This window comes from Seriola aureovittata, chromosome 4 (assembly GCF_021018895.1).
Source record: "Seriola aureovittata isolate HTS-2021-v1 ecotype China chromosome 4, ASM2101889v1, whole genome shotgun sequence".
In the NCBI taxonomy this organism is placed as follows: domain Eukaryota; kingdom Metazoa; phylum Chordata; class Actinopteri; order Carangiformes; family Carangidae; genus Seriola; species Seriola aureovittata.
Window position 1 is genome coordinate 23,927,118 of NC_079367.1, and position 20,931 is coordinate 23,948,048.

General features: G+C 41.0%; 1 protein-coding gene across 1 annotated transcript in view; it reads left to right on the forward strand.

Moving 5' to 3' along the window:
• The window catches only part of gbe1b (glucan (1,4-alpha-), branching enzyme 1b), a 91,254-nt gene extending 71,762 nt beyond the window's left edge, over positions 1–19,492 (forward strand). Inside the window, exons 15-16 of the mRNA XM_056374372.1 lie at positions 1,628–1,745; positions 16,070–19,492. Coding sequence (XP_056230347.1) covers positions 1,628–1,745; positions 16,070–16,132 — 181 coding nt within the window. The 3' untranslated portion in view covers positions 16,133–19,492. The remainder of the gene's footprint in view (positions 1–1,627; positions 1,746–16,069) is intronic.
• The last annotated feature ends 1,439 nt before the right edge of the window (positions 19,493–20,931 follow it).

Below are 20,931 nucleotides of genomic sequence, written 5' to 3' on the forward strand. Positions count from 1 at the left end.
CACACTCGCACTCCAGAAGATCGCCTATGGGGAGATAAGGTGATTATTCAGCCAGCCAATTAGGGGGCTGTTTGCATGTCTGCTCCTCTCTCCTGGTGTTTGTTACAGTACCACTGCTCACAGCTCCCCGTCCCTGAGAGACAGGAGTTAATAATGCACTGCACAGATGTTTATGGGTATTTACATTATACATGGACATCAGATTACACATGTTCAAGCATCTCTGACTGGCATGAGTAAAGCTAAACTTTGCCTGGAGAGAACTTTTCAGATTAAAAAATAAATAAATAATTATGTACACACTTGTCAAAGTGCACTTTCTTTCATTTTAAATCTGCCATTTAAAATGTCTTAAATATTTCCTCTGACATTAATAACAGCCTTGTAACTGATTCCGGCATCCATCCTTTTTGGGTTTTTTTTTTTTTTTCAAGCAATAAGATGGGCAGCGTACTAATGCCAAGCACGTTCTCCCCCAGAAAACTGTTGCTTCTGACTGACTTTGGGAGCTCTTTCCTAATAATTTAGATATCATATTAGACATTATTCTCTATTTCCCCCTGCTGAAGGACATTAATTCATCATGTAATCAGAGATCTTTTGTAAAAAATAAAAAAAATGAATGAATGAATATATTTTGAAGGGAAGCATCCTTGTTTAGAAGCACAGTGGAGAGGAGAAAGGAGGAAGAAAAGGTGACAGTAAAGGGCCTTTCCCTTACTCCTCATCCACACACACACACACACACACACACGCACGCACACGCACATACAGTATGTGCATCTTTTCTGTGCATGATCAAAGGCAGGTGTATTTTTTTTTTTTAACTATGTAACTGTCTCAGTGCAGTGAAGAACCATCCCACACCCCTCCCTGACATGCCATATTGTTTTACAGCTTTGAATCACATTGGTTTCATCAAGACGTCTTTTTTTTGACAGTGATCAACTGAGAAAGACTCTTAAATGTCAAAGTAATAAGTCATCACATGCATTAACAATATTCAGTATATTCCACATACAGCATAAATTGGTATTTGAAATTTAAGTGTCCAGATATGTGAAGTTAATACAGTATTTGTTAGGTTAATATCAGACTTAAACACATGCAATGACCTAAATACTAACTTGTGTGGGATGAATACTCCGGCAGTAATTCATTTGTTATTCTGTACTTAATTTGTAGTGATTTGCTCTCGCTTTGACATTGACGTGTCCTAGAGGAAGAGTGGATGCTTCATTTGTGTGTATCTGTTGTCACTCATTTGGATCATTTTTTTGATCAGATTCATTATTTATGCAGTGAATTAGATAAATTAGACAGGCAGGCTGGATGGTTGAGCCATGGCTGAATCGCTTTTGTGTTTATGTTAATTTCAGGCAGCGTTCTCTTTGTCTGCCAGAGCTCTGCACTGTTGCTTTGCAGCGCTGCGAGGAGGAGATGAATGCTGATGGATGTGAGGATTTCAATGAGTATAAACCAGCTGAGCACTGCTAAACCAAGTCTGCACAGCAAAAGCACTGGAGATAAAAAAAAAAAAAAAAACCTCTCTCTTGTGGTTCTTACGTCTTAGATCTTATAATCGAGTTTCCCACTGCTATTGCACCTTAACTTCCATCTTCCTCAGATACAAAATCAAGCTGGATTCAGATGAACGTCCGTACGGAGGTCATGGACGTCTGGACCACAACACGGAGTTCTTCAGTGAGGCCCAGCCCTTCAACGGCCGCCCCAACTCCATGCAGGTAAATATTCTCAACCTCGCACTTTTGACCCCTTCAAAGGTCACCTTCTGTTGAACATCACCGAGTCCTAAATATGAAGTATACGCCTATTATAATTCCAGGACCATTGTAGTCGAGTCCAATCTCTAGACCACTTTTCTAATAACCTACGGTGTATCAGTATCCCTCTCTGCATAGTAATTCTAACAAGGTTTGGAGGATGTTGCACATTCACATTGAAAAAGTGACAAAATTAAGTGTACTCAAAAATGTCAGTACGCATATTAAATGATTTTTGAGAGGGCTGTTGATGGGCACTATTGTCCCACAACGCAGTGCACGTATGTAATGGAGGAGCCGCTCAGAGCTGAAAAACATCAAAAGGAATTGTGGGCGGTGATGAGACAGCTCCAGAAATATCATCAGAAAATGAAAAATGAAGGATTAAAACTTTGGACAAATATTTTTCCTTCTCTTTGTTGTTTCCAAATTTATTTTGCCAGTAGCATCACAAAGTAACATGTTTAGCATAATATTTTTATTATAAAATGTTACTTTTATTACATCTGCCAACACAACTCTTCAGAATACCATCACGGTACAAACTTATTCTTATGTGGATTTAGGGCACAGATTTAGTCTCATATAGCTTTTTCACTTTTGACTGGACAAGCACAGGTATAACAACATTCATAATGGCTGCTTGTCATATAGGTGTGTTGGTGTCAGCCGTCCTGGTGTCCTTTTAGACCTTTCTCACAGCAGACTGAAAAGGTGTAACAAATAATGATGGCTTTGTTCCACTGAAATTTCCTGGCAAACCTCTCCAATGAGCAGCTGCATTCTGACACGGGCACAACAAAACACACAGCCATTATGAATGTTACGTAACAAATTCAAGTATCTGCTACATGCTACTTGCTAAATCACTGGCATGGCTTACTGGCACACCTTTGGCTCATTATATATCTATGTGTGTAACTGGAGGATTAAAAAGTACATCCACTATAGTCAAATCATCCAGAACATCTTCTCTGAGGACTCTCACAATGTAAACATGACGACACTTGAAAAGGTTTCTTTCTTGTTAATGAGAGTACAGTGGGAAAAAATGGCCGTGATAACAACCTCAATTAGTTTAGAGTCTGCCGCTGACCTTACCTCACATCCTGATGTACTACACCGACCGTTCATGTGAGTAATTGTATCTTGCGGACGCTTAGTGTTAATTTCTTAGGGTGCATACGAACAATGCTCAGAGGAAACAATATGCATGGTAGCCATGATGAGTTTATCACAGGGAAAAACAAATATATCAGCGACTTAAATGGAACACTGCCGTCCTTGATTTTAGTTATTTACATGAGTGTTTTTAACCCTATGTCCACTATGAGAGGTTTATTCTCATGCATTTTGTGGCTCAGGCGTCGGCAACTGTTGGATGTTGACTAGAATTTGAAAACATATGAAAACATATGGATAAAGTTCACATTCAAACTGTGCGTGTGTTAATCAGGTGGATATTGAAGGTAGTTTACTAAAGTTCTTTATGCGGAAACAGAGGTGGACACACAACCTGCTCAGCTGCAAGTGTATTAACGTTTTGTCCTTTTTATGTTCCATGTTTGATTGCACAAATCAGTTTAATTAGCTTGAAATGGAGTTCGTAGTGAGACGATCTTTTAGAGCTGTTCTAATGAGGTTTATGTGTGTTGTTATGAAACAGTGCTGCCTGTTCTGGCAAAAAGCCACCATCTCCCTGGTCTGGGCCTCTCCGCTTAACCGTTGCTCTATAATTTAGTATCTTCTTCATTAATATCATTAGCTTTTAATGCAAAATCCTGAAAATGATCAAATATGGCTGCCTTCAAAAGAAGTTAGATTTGCCTGTCAGGGTATGGTATCCATTGTGGATTTCCCACCCCCATAACATTAGGCTTGTTTGTGAATATTGTATTTGGTGTCTTGCATTTTACTCAGCTCGTTCTTGTAGTTATCCAGGAATCATTGAGCGTCATGTGAATCTGATTTCAGATTCTCCACCAAACAATGTGTATTATTCATGGTGTTAGAACTTACCTTTTCATGTGCATGGCTCTTAAGCTCACACGGCGTCATGGAGAGGAGAAAAATATCTGGGAGAATGAACCACTGGGCTTCCATCATGGAGACTGCTAAAGGCTAATAGCATGAAATAGGTCGGTCCTTGAAATACAGAAAGAAACACTGATATGCATTTTAAGCAGAGTGCTTGAGGATCTCCCACGTTTGCCTCCTTTTTCTCCTGCTGTAATTTTTTTCTTGATTAAAATGCTGAAAGGCAATAAGATGTTTATGAATAAGGTCAGGGATGAATTAGTGAGGATCAGCACAGATACCCAAACACTCCAACTGTAACTTGGCTGATTGCATGTGTTAGATCTTATGTTAATGAATCCAATTAATGTGCGAGGACAGTGATGTCTGTGAAGTGGTCTGCACAGTCATCACGTCCTTCTGTGGTTTTTCAGTTTGTTTAGTAAAATAGTAAACATCTCGAAGCAGTACACTTATGCTGTTTTGGTTAGTACCAGAGTTGATGTAGCACCCGGTGAGATGTTTGTTTATCTGATGTTTGTTTAACCACCTCAGATCAATACTGAAAGTGTTTCAGTTAATGGATAGGGGATATTACTCTATATTAAGAGTTGGACAGAGCACTTTATGCATCAAAAATGTGTTTGGCATAACTGACACTGCTTTTAAGATCATCAATTCAGCATTATTTAAGATTCTGTCGACCCTTGTTAAAAAGCCTCTTCCTCTTTCATGCACGCTGTGATCCTCCATCGTATTAGCTTAGGTTTCATCAGGTAAGGACTCAAATTCCACATTCTCTTAAATCTTTTCTACCTCTTATTAATTCACACACCACTGCTTCACCCACGTCCCTCTTGGCCAAAATGTGAAATTTAGTTAACAAGTCATCTGCTAATGTTGGCACCATCATGGATTAATGGGGAATGAAAGGAAGTGAGAGGAATGAAACCGACAGGGAGGGAGGGAGGAGGCAGGGTGGGGACCCTTCTGCACATACTGTATCTCCTTTAGGCCCTCTCATAGAGATTGCACAGTGAGATTGTAGTCTTGCATAAAGATGCTTTTTCTCCTCCTCCTCCTCACACCTACCTGGTTATGACAAGACTAATCAGACAAGAGCCTCTGTGGAGGCTACAAAAGGTGCCCACACCATCCATGTTTAATTTAAAAACTGTTGCTTTCAAAGTCTACAGAAACTTCTTCTCTCCTGTCTTTTTTAATGGGTCCATCAGTTCTCCAGCTTCCTCATTACGGAACGATAATAAACTCTCATATCCTCCAAGAATGCATCACTCCTCAGACGGAGAATACACATAATTGGATGAAACCAGCAGAGTCGAGATAATCGCGGTGGCACGGTACACTGAGGTGAACTCCATATCACCGAAACACCCTGTGTTTACAATTCTGGTGCTGGACTGTTGTCTTTTGACGTCTCTTTAGTTCTTTCAGTCATGTCGGTATTATAAAAAACTGATGAAAAGAAAAATGCGCCCACCTCCTCAAAACAAATATAGAAAGAAAAAATGAGAACAAAGAAAGAAGTTACACATGACATGGATAGTAAACAGGCATTCTCATTCATAACATTTGTTTCGTGTCTCACTATGGGAATGCCTCCTGACCTCATGAGAAGCTCCAACAACATTACGCCAGCCCTAATTGGCTGGCACCAGTGACGCCTATGTCAGAAGGGGATGGGCTCCTCCTCCTATATATTAGGCTGACAGATCGTCAGTTGTCATTCAGAAACAACTGAAGCGACAAGCTGTCAACACCACTATACTAATGGGGAATATAGCAACATTTCATTCCATAAGCCTCATTTATGCTCTCTTTACGTACGAAAATAGATACATCCATTTAATTTGAACATGCACAATTATGGACAAAATGAACTTAGAACGGACAGAGCCTAATGTTGAGCATAAATGAGGCTATATTCTCATGTAGTAGCTGCACAAGCTGTTTAGCGAATTTCACACGTCTGCTCGTGTCTATAGCTCACTAGCTAACCATAGCTATGGCTTACAACATCAGTCAAAATGAGAAAAGTACAAAGCTTTGTCCCTGTGATGAAAAATATCTGGTTGGGACAGTGTGTGGCATGTCTGGGCTTTCCCCATGCTCATGCTGCCTTAACCTCTGATGGATGTATCCTCTGCGTTCCTTTCCCACATAAGCGGCTTTACCACTGGCTAGCCCGCAAGGCTAGCCTGTTGGGGAAAGACTGACTGCTGAGTGGACCCACTTAAGTTGGCCATTACACCTTGATCGAGCAGAGCAAAGGCAAGCGGCAAAAATTAAGCCAACACAAAAGTGCCAAAAACTTCAATTCCTTGTATGGCCACATGAGAATGGCTCCAAAGGCGAGTCAATCCCCATAGACTTTCATGTTAAAATGTTTACAGCTTGGACTATATAGCTAATTTCCTCCTTCCTGACAGCTTTATGGGGGTGAATTTTTATATGAGTCACTTGTTTTATTAGGACTTAAAATTCTGCACAGTTGAGGGCGTGGCGACTTTGAATGACAGGTGGCTGAGTGTATGCTTGCCACAAACCGACATGCACCAAAGCACGCCCCACCTCTTTGCCCATTTTTGAATTAGCCTGGAGTTAGGCAGAGTGGACGGAGTCAGCCCCTGTCAAGATAGTGACAGCGGAGCTCTGAGCTTCAAAACCGCTCTTCAGAAACCTATAGGTGATGTCACGGAGGCTATGTCCATCTTCATGTACAATGAGAAAAAGCACACAACCAAGTCCTGGCCACCATTTTCCCATTGCAAGAGAGAGATGAGGGATGCAATGGATTCGCTGCTGCTCATGCCATCCTGGAGGGTAACTTGGAAGGATATACCATACAGCAAGAAATCCCTGTTGGACTGTGAGGGGATGGAGTCCCACTGCGCCTGCTAGATGCCTCCATAGACCCGCTGGTGGTGACCCACCTTCAACCGAAGACCTCCTTGTCTTCCACAGCTCCGTCTCTCACCTCCATGACGGACTGCTTGTAGAAGTGATTATGGAGAGAAAGAAGCAGCTGGACTGATGGCCTTTGCTCTGTGGGAGAGCAAGCCTAGTCTGCCCCCTTCATGGGCCGCAAAGTCCCCGCCAAGCTCCATTCCAGAACAAGTTTGACGGGACATGTTTCACACAGAGTGCAGAACATGGACAGTGTGTGCTGCACACCCCAGCCACAAGAGTGTGCCAACACACCAGCTTTGATGGAGTGGCCGGTCAGCCCTCCGTCTCTACACTGGGAAAGCTGGGGAGAGCGATAGAGCTACAGGCTTCACTTCAAGATCACTCCACAACATTTAAAAGAAGTAATCTATTCCCATGCTCAGGACAGGTCTGCCAATATTCTCCAGGAGAAAATTTCCACCATAAGAAAGAAAAGAGCTATAAGAGTTGCCCTTCTGGGGAAAGCCACAGCTGTTTCCACTTGAGGTATTTCCTAGACCCAAAAAAGGGGGTCAGGGGGATGAGAACCATTCTGGATCTCCGTGCCCTAAACAGTCATCTAAGGAAATACAAATTCAGGATACTGACACTTTTCTCTGCTGCAGTTCATGCATGCGGGCAACTAGTTTACATCAATCTGACGGACGCTTATTTCCATATACCCGTAACTGGAAATATTTGACATTCACTTTCCAGTGGATAGACTATGAGTGTGTGGTTCTGCCATTTGGTCTGAGCCCAATTGTGTTAGTAAGTAGCCACATTCAAGGAGGGGGCATTCGAATTGCCTTGTACATTGACACCTGGCTAGTGGCAGCCCCCACGCATCAGTAGGGGGTTTGTTACATGGATGCTCTCATGCAACATCTACTGAATCTGGGTTTTCAGATAAATGTGAAAAGACCATGATGGTGCCGGCTCATTCTGGCCCCTCTCCAAGCCAAGGCATTTTTATCCATAGAAAGAGTGGAGACTATCCAGACAAGTCTAGCATTGTTTCACAGGGGACAATATGGTTACTTTCAAACAATGCCAGAGGCTGCTGAGCCTGATGGCCTCCTCTGTAGTGGCCATACCACTTTGGCGCCTGTATATGAGAGGCATCCAGTGTTGGGTAGCCTCCATTCCCCTTGGCTGAGGGATCATCATGTTTTAGTGAGGACAGACAATTCCACCATAATGGCTTAGGCAAAGGGACTCAGTTCCCCCTGCTTACACACATTGGCACACAGACAGATAGTTTGGAGCACCATGCACCTGCAGAGCGGCTCATGTGCTGGGCATTTGGATTTATTCATTTTTCATTAGGGTTTGGTCAGACAGCCATGGACGTCTATGCAACAGTGGAGAATGCTCAGTCTTCTTCTCTCTACATGATCAGGGAGCCCCACTGAGGGTGGATGCACTGGCAGATGACCTTCCATTATGCTTCTCCCCCAGTAGCACTTACTCCTCCAACTCTGATCCTGGTAGCCCCGCGTTGGCCAGGTAAGCACTGGCCGGCAGAGAATTTTCAACTTCAGTCTATCGTGCCGTGTTCATTGCCACTACACTGGGACCTGCTGTCTCGGACACGGCCTGGCATGGTTCATTCCTCTTCCGTGTCCTGTGGCAGTGATTCTTTCATTTCTACAGTATTAAGAAGGGTAAAGCTTTCTCAACATTCAAGGTGAATCTGGCAGCTATTTCAGCCTGCCATATTGGTTTTCACAGAAAGATTGTGGGTCAACACCCTTTAGTGTGTTGATTCATGAAGGGTGAATGCTGTAAATTGCCTACATCAAGGCCACTGGCTCCATCGCGGGATCTTCCCTCTGTAATAAATGTTCTCTCCTGTTCCCCTTTTGAACCCTTGAAACAGGTGGAGTTGAAGATTTTGTTCTTGTAGACAGTCTTATTGCTTACTTTAGTCTCGGCGCATAGGTGAGATCCATGCACTTTCCATGCATCAGGCATGTATACAGTTTTCCCCTGGGATTACTAATGTCAGTATGTAGCCTAACCCAGCCTTTACCTTGAAGGTTACAGGCTTGTGCTCTTCTATAAGACTGGCTGTTTTTTATTCCCCTCCTCCCTCCTCTGAGGAACTCTGGAGTCTGCATCCAGTTCACGCACTGCAAATTTATTTGGACAGGACCCAGGCTTTTAGACAGGGTAACCAGTTATGTGTCTTGGGCATAACCATACGTGGGAAAACCTGTATCCAAGCAGCGTCTTTCCCACTGAATAGTACAGACTATTGCCCTGGCATGCACTCCGAGGGGTCCTCAGCCTCCCATTGACCTACGTGCACATTCCACCAAGGGTCTGGTGACCTCGTGGGTTTTCTTCAAGGGAGTTTCTATGCAAGAGGCTGCATGCTAGGCCTTACCCCACACCTTTGCTTGACTCTATTGGTTGACATCACAACACCAACTTTGACACATTCGATCTTCGATGCAGGCTCTTTTCAGAGTGTGGTTCCTCCCTTGTGAAGGACCATAGACATATTTGGCAACAATCAGTATCTTTCCCATAGCGAAACATTAAACTGTGCTATGAAAGAGAATGTAAGTTTGTGGATATAACTCTGGTTCTCTGATTAGCGTGACTATCTCACCAGACCACCTTCCTTCCTTGCAGTAGAGGTTAGATGGTTTTGAATATCACCTGACCTTATATCAGCCTAAGAGGAGGACCTCACCCCCTCCTGACATAGGTGTCACTAGTACCAGCCAGGTAGGGCTGGCGTAATGTTATTTGAGCTTCTGATGAGGTCACACTGGAGGCGTTCCCATAGTTCATAGATACTTCATGCTAATCAAAGAACCACGGTTATATCCATGACCTTAAGTTCCCCTGTATGCAGAGTATACAGTGTACTCAAGGAGTAGTTGCTATCATGCATTTCAGTTTCAGTTTCAAAAATAATATTAAACTTGAAAGAAAAGTATTTGACTTATAAGATTAAACTTTTGCATTACAATTTATGCTGTATCTGCTAAAACTATCTCTGTGTTTTTGAAAATATTTAGATTCCCCAGTAAAAAATGGTACCAATTTCTTATAAGTTAACCTTTAAAAGGGTTGATGAGTTGTAACGAATGGCTTCATTATGGATTGATAAAACATCAGCAAAATATTATAAGCCACTAATAAGCACAACGTCTGGGTTGCCAGGTTGTGAATAAAAAAATCCCTTTTGCTGTTGTATCTCATTTCTCCTCATTAACAAAGGTTAATAGGACTAACTTTTTAATAAATCATCAACTCTGCAGTTACAAATGTTAATAGAGTCACAGATGAAGGTTCACAAGTTTCTCACTTTCTAATAGGCCAACAAGCCTGCATTTGTTAATGTTAAGAAGTCCTTAAATTTATTTCAGTCTTCTGGCTCTGCTCACTCTCCCTGGTCCAACAGTGTGGTCTGATGAATTAAAGAACTAAAAACACAAAGCAAGAGTGTCATGCTGGAGTGGGATAGACACCAGCAACAACCTGGCAATCCAAAAGATGTCCATATGAATTAAAAATAACTAATTCAATTTATTAACAATAATAAAACCATTAGTTAGACATGCTTAATAAAAACTGCCTTATTAGAAAGTTGTACAGAGTAAATAGCAAATTAAATATAATAAATTTTACATGTTCTTAAAATATTGGTTGCTGTTAAGGAAGTAGTAAGATTTAAAATAACACAACCTGCATTTATTCTTTCTAATAAAGAGCATCCATGTCAGTGACTAGTCATAATTACTGGGATAGTTTTCACCTTGTGAATCTGTGTGTGTTTGTGTGTGTGTGTGTGTGTGTGTGTGTGTGTGTGTGTGTGTGTGTGTGTGTGTGTGTGTGTGTGTGTGTGTGTGTGTGTGTGTGTGTGTGTGTGTGTGTGTGTAAAGTGTGAAGCAGGTCCTGTATGTCCTGTCACAGTTTTACTCTGTTAGTTCACACTTCAGAATCAGGCCTTAGATCTTTCTGATGTACGTCTTTTGATCATTTGCCACGAGTCTGCTACATTTCTCTCACTTTCTTTTTCTTCCTCACTTCAGCTTAATTTCTTAATTTCTGAGTAGTCGTAATTACTGGGATAGTTTTCACCTCGTGAATCTGTGTGCGTGTGCGTGTGTGTGTGTGTGTGTGTGTGTGTGTCATCATGGCAAAATGTGGTCCTGGAGATACCAACTGTAGTGAGAACTACCTCAGTAGCAGTTTTGAGTGTTTTGGAAGGTGTTTATGTCAGTGGACAGGTTTTGTCACCACGATAGCATCAAAGCCGTTGAAGATACAGTGAGAAAACTTTACAGGTGTGTAGTTGAGATCAAAATGAAGGCTGAATTAGGTGATGGGTGTAGTCTGACCCATGAGTGCTGAGTACTCATGTAATAATATAGTAATGAAGATTGGCTACTAATGGGTCAGAACGTTATCATGTTGATGGTTGTGATCCCATCATAAGATGGTCTCTAGTTAGAATTTTAATATCAATAATGGGTTTTTGAAGTGTATTTAAGTGTTTGATTTAACAGGTTTATAATGGTGCCAGTATTGTTTTTGTTAGTGATAACAAAAGAATCAGCACTTGGTCTCATTTCATTTTACCCTTGGTAATTTGAAGAGAATGAATGTTTGAACAGCTTGCCATAATGCTGAATAAAAGAGATGAAAAATGCACTCTTCTCTTTATGCAAATAAAAAAATGTTGCAGCTAAGCCTTCATCTGAGTGAACTGACAGCTTGATACTCAGCAGGGCATTTCATGAGAATTTCTCTCATCAAGAACTAGGACTACTGTTATTGAACCATTCCAATTTATTCATTTAGCAAGACAAAAACTTAAATAGTTGGGGACTAAAATTCCCTAAGTGAGAAAACGTATTTTAGGTGAACCTCCTCTGGTATTTGTCACATTTACAGTTTTGTTTGAGTGTTATAATGTCAGACATAACGCTAAGAAACGCTGATGAATAATTAGCTGCTTCAAAACCTTTTGATAAACTTTGCATGCATCAAAGGGGATGTCTCCTTTGACAGTTTCACAAAAAGAAATTAAGCTGAAGTGAGGAAGAAAAAGAAAGTGAGAGAAATGTAGCAGACTCGTGGCAAATGATCAAAAGACGTACATTTCCATCAGAAAGATCTAAGGCCTGATTCTGAAGTGTGAACTAACAGAGTAAAACTGTGACAGGACATACAGGACCTGCTTCACACTTTACACACACACACACACACACACTGACACATATACGGTACCATGAAATCCTCATACAGTACATATACTGTATGAAACATATGCTGAACTCAGGTAAGAACTTGCATTAATTTGTATCTGTGAGTACAGACTGTATGTGAGGCAGATCACATCATCCTAACATCACTTAAAGTTCCCCTTTTTAAATTGTTTGTAGTGTAAATCTTCCTGTAACCTGAAATGCCGTTGCTCAGAAAAGTTGTGATCGAATTTGAACAAAGTTTTTCCATTTTACAGAAGTTTCTTGGAAGTTTTTATTTCCTCTTCAGCAACATAAGTCACGTAAGCTCTGTGATTAAGCTGATCATAGGTGAATTCGGTGCTTAAAGGAAATTTACAACCTTGGTTGTTGTAATTTTGGTAATTATTCCTAGCAATGATGATAAGATAATGATTTGCTGCTTGATTTTGCTGCAACGATGTTGTTGAGTAAATGTTTATCTAACCACAGGAGGGCAACAACAAAAATAAGGCCCAGGTTGTAAACAGAAACATATATTATCCTTTAATTGCGTACTGTCTCAGTTAACCATCCAAGTCAGGTTTGTGTTGCTACCCAGTCAGATCCGTGGTCTTTGCCAACCTGCATGTACAGAGGTACTTACATGGAGCTGATCCTTGTTAAGTGAGTAATGGAGAGAAACAGAGACATGTCTGGAGAGTTAATGTGCACAGATAGTCAGGCAGTCCTCTCGCCAGCAGCTGGGGTCAGGAGACAGAAACCGAGTGGATGATATATTCCTGTGAAAGCACCTCATGAATCCTTTATCACTGTGTTTGAACATTGATCAGTTTGAGTATTAGCCTGAAGGCTGGACTCTGCTCTTGAAGAGAGAAGAAAATCCGAATTCTCACATGTGAATGTGATACGAGGCGATGTGAGAACATCCATGAAACACAAAAAAAAGTCAAAAAAAGGACAAACGGCCCCAGCTAACTTTCTGCTCATACAATACATGTGCCTCACAAACAGGCTCTTTTTTGCTTTCTCTCGTATCGTTTCGCAGCTCTAATATTAACACTTGGAACAAATTGTCAGATTTGCAAAGGTTCAGTTATACAGTCACTACCTTTGGATTCGACTGCTGGTACTAACTGCTGTTGCTTAGATATGAAATGTGGCTTGTGAGTGTTTGCCGGTGAAGTGGTAAACACCTGCTTCGAATGACTCATCAGAAAGCAGCAAAGGCTTTATGGACATATTCAGACAAATCAAGTCGGATGCTGGAGGACCAGGGTTTCTTGTTGCACATCGCCCTCACAAAATGCTGGGAGCAGAGTTTGTGCTACACTGATGAGAATTGTGTCTGACATTAATCCTGAGAAATGTATATTAATATTGGGCGACTGGATGTGAGATCTAAATTAGATCATAACGTAGGTTAACCAGGAATGTGAAGTAATTAGCGCTGAGAGATCAGCAGGGTGAGCAGAGATGAGCTCCCTGATAGCAGAGAAACGTTTTCATTCACATAACAGAGTTGTCTACTGAAATGGTCAGTCCCATACATTCAACAGCTGCTGCTAACCGCTAACTGCTGCTCACTGGCCTGTGGCGACTGCCAGCTGAAACACCAGCCACCAACCCAGGCCGAACCCACATCTTTATGTTGATTGACTATCATACTTAAATTCAGATCTACATTATCAATCTGAGCTAATTTGGGCCAGACTTTTCAAATCAGTCCGCACATAAAGCAAGGCCGTGTGACTTTTTACGCACTGACTGTGTGTTTGTACGTATGTGTGCAAGAAACATGAAACATTTTAACTTGCACGCATGTTTCTTTGCCTCAGTATGCACCCAGTTAAATTTGCGTCCAATCTTGCTTTTGCTGTTATAGCCTCACGTGGTCTGGTATGACAATGAACGCTGAGCTGATTCACTCACTTTATAACTGTTTTAACATTCACCACATTATCTCGTGTGACCTGTCCCACAGGGGCGGGCTTTCAGCAAAAGTAACACCGGCTTGCTCAAACTGCACGTTGCAAATTTAATGTTCACTGTTTTGGATTACACCAGCTCAAACAAGCTTCCTGAGGCTTCTACTAGATTTTAATATTGTATGGAAATGAATGGAAACAAATGAATGCCTGCAACAGTGAGAAAAATGCATTCACTAAAACACAGCAGAATAGTTTAAAAAATGCTCGGCTGTAATATAAAGTCATGTGATTTGTAGTAGAACCAAAACCAGCAAAATCACTGGTGTAGCGCTGTAACCACTATATTTGTGATACACCAGGCAGATTTACCTAAATTTTAACCACCTCATGTGTTGTGTCGTGCTCTGTGAGCAGGTAACCCTAAAGAGCAGCGTCGCTCCTCAGCTCTGGTATATTCCCGCGTGTCGTTTTGTTTTGGTTCTGCTCAGTATAAGATGATCCCCTGGTCCTGTGTTGTGAAAATGTTTCATACATGATGAGAAACATTTGATCCCTTTTTTAATTGCATCTACTCTGAATTATAAATTTTACAGTCATTTCCAGTACGTAGATTATGTATGTATCTAGTTTATGACACCTTCCTGTTGTGAGGAGTAATATGTTAATGAGTATGTCCTCCACTAATTGCTGTGCCAACACTTGGGACTATCTGCTGCTCTTTGTTCACAGATTGATTTAGAATTTGTCACTTTTACTGTCTATTTGGTGAAAATAAAAGCTGTTGACATATTCCAGGTTAGGCGCAGTGGTAGCTTTTGTCTAAACAGGTGCAATGATTCATTCCGCCGTTCCTTCTCTCTGCGGTGCTTCTGCATGGAGACTCTCCCACTGTGACTGTTTAATTAGTCACCAATGTCTGTGTCAGTGTTTCAGCACCGGGCTGCTCGACTCCCTTGGTGACAAACTGTTGCCAAAGAAACACATCCACAGCGAGCTCAGATCCACTGATGCCGAAGGGCGGCTTGAAGAGTTCAGGGGGTGATTGAATTGTTTACAGCTCTGCTCTGTTTTTCACTTTTCTGTTGGGAAATACAGCATCATTTATGTCTGCTTGGCTTTTCCTTTGGCATAAATCTGAAATGACTAATGGTACACAGTGGCTCCTTGCCTCCAAACGACACTGTGAATATCAAAAGGATTGATCAAAGACTTTATTAGCTACACCGCTCCAAACTAACACCCTCACTAAGATTTCTTTGTACTGTGTATATATAAGGAATCTGACATTTCCAGACTCCCGTTCCTTCTCTTTTTTTGTGGTGTGCTTATTTTTTGCTGACATGTTTTTTCTTCAGTCCACTAAAACTCGGGAGATTCTTTCAGCTCCTCTTATGCCCACTGGCAGATTGTATCTTCACAGAATACCAAATTTACAGTTGATACACAGCCAATATTTCGAGATGATGAAACACACAGTTATTGCATTGATTAGAGAGTTCAGAATTTAAAATGAGGACTTTTTTTTTTGTTTAGTTTTTTTTTGCTCCCACTTTAGGCAAGATCACTCATTTGGGGATCGTTCACTTGGATGCACAAGCTCAGAATATAATGTAATGTTAATGATATGAATCTGAGACAGGTTGAATCACTGATCAAGAAATTTGAAGCACCAACTGCGCCAGGATGCATATTCTCCATAGCTCAAAGCTTGAAATGAAATGCTACAGCAGCAGTTCACAGGCACAAGTTTAAGTTCTGTCCTCGCTGCGGACCTGATAACTCCAGCACCACCCAGATGTCTTCATGCAGCTGCAACTTTGTCACACTTTGATTATACCTCTCTAACCTTGCCGGTCCTCTTCGATCAAGCCTGTGGTGTTTGCCCACTGTCTCCTCTGCAGTGTTATTTTTCTGCTCAGATCTGAATATCCCTCTAAATGCAACTTGCGTCCTCCTCTTCACTGTCTTATTTCTGTCTCCTCCTCTTTGTTTAGCCGTCACGTCAACCTTGATTGTGAGAAGCGATCACGTGTGATCATCAAGGCACCACCATGTGCCTCACTTCTGAAAAAGGATAAACCTGGTGATCACGTTAACATCATTAATCCTCAGTTGTCTTTTCCCTTTTCTCCCTGCTTTCTTCCCTCCTTTTGTCTCTCTCTCTCTCTTTCTCTCTCAGGTCTACATCCCCTGCAGAACAGCTATTGTCCTGGCCAACGAGGAGATAGATTACTGTTATTAGAGGGAGATTGTCTCCACAGAGACGAGGATCGAGAATGGATTCCAACCCCAACTGAGTGTTAACAATCACCTCCATCTTAAAGTGTCAACCTTGCATGCCACCCAAACCCACTTTTTGTGTTCGAGTCTTTTTCTAAATGGGGAGAAAAAAACATTTTGAGCTTGTGTGCTTTCAGACACCATCTGCAACCTTAGATGCTGTGTAACCCCATTTACTACAGATTGGTCCATTTGGGAAGCATCCAACATAACCAGCAGCTAGATGCTAAAACTCAAAACCCTGCCGAGTCCATCCACCACTAGCCAGCAGCCATTTATAGGCTCTGTTGAATTTGGCGTGTCATGTGAAACACATGACCGGATACTGTGGCAGAGGGCGGCAATGCAGCAAGCATTCATTTATTCAAACATGACAGAAGCTCAGAGGAATAAGAATATTTTAGATTGTTATGATGACAGATTTTACTTGGTTTAATAATTTTATATTTGAATATAAATAATATAAGAGATTTATCATATTACCAGCACTTGAAAATCAAAACGTCCAGGTATTTAAACACCGAGGAGCCATCTTTGTTAATTTGCATTGTGGGACATTGTAGGTATAAAAATGTTGTAATTTGCACAAAGTAATAATCTGCTTTGAATTATTACACTTTTAATGGGCACGTAAAACAATTGTGTTGTAATGTTTGGATTTATGCAGCTACTGGGAGCATTTATGTGGTTATTTATGGCCCAGTTATTAAGCCAGTAATTTTCAGCTAAAGAAAAGTGATAATATCACCTCATTTGAATTGTTCACAATGCCTTGCATAATACACAAGTAACATTTTCAGCTGAATTGCACAGTTTTTTCCTTTGCATAAAGTGATGCAGTTTTCCCCTACAGTAGATCACATTAAGTCATTTATGTCATGAATTTCACTAAACTCTTACTAAACTGCTAATTCAACCAAAATAAATTGGCGCTGATCATCAACACATCATTTTGTGGCAGGCGAGACACTTTTGACATTTGACTCACACACCCAACTACTTTAAGATACCAGGATTTATGTGCACCGTGTTCATTAGATACTTCAGCATTCCACAAGTTCACACAGAAAGCGGATGTGAGCAAAAGTTTCCAATTAGCTCTGACTTCAGTGACTTTTGTGACTCAGCACACTTGATGATTGAACATCTCAAAGCTGCAGTGCTCATCCTGTGTTCCCCATAGCCGTTATGTTAGAAGGTTATTGATTAACTAGTCAAGTCAAGATTTATTTATGAAACAACATTTGACCAAAGTGCTCTGCAATCAAAATAGCAAAAAGTATAAAACAACAATAAAAACACAGACGAGTTTAAAAGACAAAAAGACAATAAGATGATAGAAGCAATAAAACCATAACAATAAAAAAAACTCTCATATTGAGTCATTAGAGGAATAAAGATTTGTTTTAAGCTTAAAAGTCTAACATGCAGAAGCAACTCGTCAAAGAGTTTGGCTGCTACAACTGCGAAGGCACGATCTCCCCTGTGCTCCGGCCTTGATCTTAGGACAATGAGAAGCAGCTGGTCAGCAGACCTGAGTGACCTTGATGGGACATGTGGTTGTAAAAGGTCAGTGAGACAGGTTAGAGGTAGCCCTTTTAATGATTTGTAGGCATACGATAAAATCAGTCCTAAAACATACAGTGAGCCAGTGAAGGGAGGTCAGTACGGGGGAAATTGTTCTCTCGCTTGCTCGCTCGCTCGCTCGCTTGCTCTTAAAAGATGAGCTGTGGCATTCTGGACCAACTGCAAGCATGAGAGGGAGGCCTGGCTAGTGCCAACATAAAGGGCATAACAGCAGTCAAGTCAGGACGAGATAATAACCCTTTCAAAATAAATGCACGATAAAAAGGACTTGACCTTAGATAAGAGTCTTAGCTAGAAAAAGCTAGAGTTGATCACTGAATTTATCTGTTTGTCAAATTTAGAATCAGTGTTATTACACACATATGTGGGTTTTACACATACAGGAAACACAGGTCCATACGAGCAGCAAAAGAGTCAAAATAACAGGACTTCAGTTTTACTCTCATTAAATTTTATTAGAATTAGGGCCATCCAACTTTAAATAGTCCAACAGTGATTTTAAAAAGGTGGCAACATTCTGTTTCAAAGGCCGGTCAATTTGAGTCTGATCTGCATGACAGTGGAATGAGATGCCATATTTTCTAAGGGTGTTTTCACACATAGTCCATTTTTAAAAGAACCAAGCTCAGTCCTCTTCTGTTGGTCTATTTTGGGTTCACTTAAAAAGGGACTCTATTTTTATGGTCACATTGCAGTTTCTCTGGAGATCTCAGACCTATTTTATGACTAATACAGTGATAATACTAATAATACAATAACATATGCACATATCATCCACCCTCACATATGTGCAAATGTTCACTCATTGCTCTATCAAGTTCATTTTGAGGCCAGAAATGGACCAAGTGTGGAAACACCCTAAGAATGAACCCTAAGGTGAACATGTAGAGGGAAAATCGGATTAGCCGGAGAACAGAACCCTGAGGGACTCCAGAAGGCTGACAGAAAAGCTTCCGTCAAAAGTCAGACCACCCCCAACCAAAACATGTACGAACTGAGGAACATCACTGATGATAGGTGACTGTTTTGTGACTGAACTCGCTCACTCAGGCAAAATGTCATGAAAATGGTCTTTCATATGACAGGCTTTATCCTTTGTGGTTGCATTTTTGCAAACGACTGTGATAACTGATCTTTTTCCAGCCTTTGAGTTGTCTTGATTTCCATCCTCCTTCTAAAAGTCCCTTGTTTCCGTATGAATGGACGTCTTTTGGACACTTTCCAGTATTCTCTGCACGTTCTATCAAAGCAAACAGTGTTACAACTAAAACAAGAGCTGATTTTCAGCATCCTCTATAAAAGCTAATGCTTTGATTTACTGCCATGGATACTGTAATTCTGTGATCCACACCTACTGCATTAGTGCAGATTCCCAGTCATTTAAGCCGTACATTGTAGCATAAGGCAGGTTTTGATCTGCCTCCCCTGCAGCTGAAGGAAAAAAAAAAACACATTCATATTCAGGACCATCCTCCTGTGTTTAGCCAAAAGTATCATGAACATGTCATTTCTTTTTGTGTAACACCAAAGCATTAAAAAATGCCTTTCTCCATCTCTGAAAAAGCACAGAGAGGATCACTCTGCATAAATTTCAAGCAACAAGGTTGTGAGAGAGAAGTGCGTTGAGTGTTTAATCATTCTTCATCTGACCCAATGTCATTGTCATTTTACCTCTGCCAAAATGAATTGTCTGCATTTGTTCTCAAAAGTAAAACTGATGTCTGATACACAGAAACTATTGCAGCATACTTCTTTCATTATTACTAATGATAATAAATCAGTGTCTGTCGAGCCACAAGGAAAACGTGGATGAACAGGCTGTGCAGACTGACTACTGATTCTGTCCCATCGCACACTTAGGGAGATGCAGCGGCTTCAGTGTTCTGCGGACTATATCACAATGGCACTCTGTCACCGAGTACTTGATACAAAAACTGTTCTTTTTGGTCTCCGTAGTCTCAGAGTTCATACTAAATCATTGTCACCTGTCTGTCAGTTTCATCCCCCAAAGCTCCCCCTTATATGTACGAGGCAGCTTGCAGCCAACGAGAAGAGATTTCCCAGTTACCTTAAATATTAAGTTTACATTGTTGCCTCTCATGTATCTATTTCCTGAATCACTGCCACGAGAGATGCCGATATTTGAACAAATGTTCGACAGTTCTTGTGAGGAACTCATATTTTAATTTTGTCTTTATTGCGTGCAATTCAAGTTTTGACTCCTTGCTAGTTTTTCCAAAGACATGAGTGATGCTGAATAAGACAATAGTGAAAGTGTAAACATAACTGTTTCCTTTTCAAGCAACTCCCCGAACTGCTTTCATATATGAGTCTTGTGAACTGTGTGTAGGAGGATACTGGACCAGACTTAAATAAGGAAAAGCCCTGAAATCTTTGGGATGACAAAAGGAAGTAATCTACCTTGCACTCTGCACTCCGCAACTCAAAGGTTCAGTTTCCATTTGATGACCAGGGGCGCTGTGACATGTTCTTACAGGACTGTACAGAGCAATCGTCTCAGTGATACCCCACAACATGATGTAAGGAGGATGAAAGACAACTCATCAGAACATAATGCTTAAATTTCCAATTCCTAGGCATCCACACTTTGCACTACTTACACCAGATTATGTGTCTTTGTGCGCTGGCATCAATACAAGCAGGCTCTTAATAGCAGCTGCACCATGAAAAGCAGTTTGGGAAGATCACAATGTAGCTATTGTCGACGCTGTTTCACAAAGGTGCTGATTCAATTCTGTGGTAATTTTTGAGGCTGCATTTTTGGGATGTTTGGAAGTGATTTTTTTTTTTTCTTTTTCTTTTTCTTTTTCTTTTTTAAACATTTTTATCTCTGGCTTTTCTGCTGCTGGTTCACACCCTGCACATATTCATTAACCAGCTCCTGGTTGTGTGGGTGGCTCTCCTAGTTGTGGGTTGCATGTTTTGAAGCTGCATGACATCTCTCGTAACTTTTCAATCTCTTCAGTGTCAAGTATCTAATAAAGGTAAATGCCAAAAATAAATAATCCTCCATTGCAAAAAAAAAACAAACTCTCTGGCCTTATCCAAAAATGGCCCACAGTTACTTTATGAGTATTCATGTGTTACCACAGGGGATGTCTTGTACAATATAATGCAGTCCAATCCAATTACCATGCAAATTTGTTCACACAG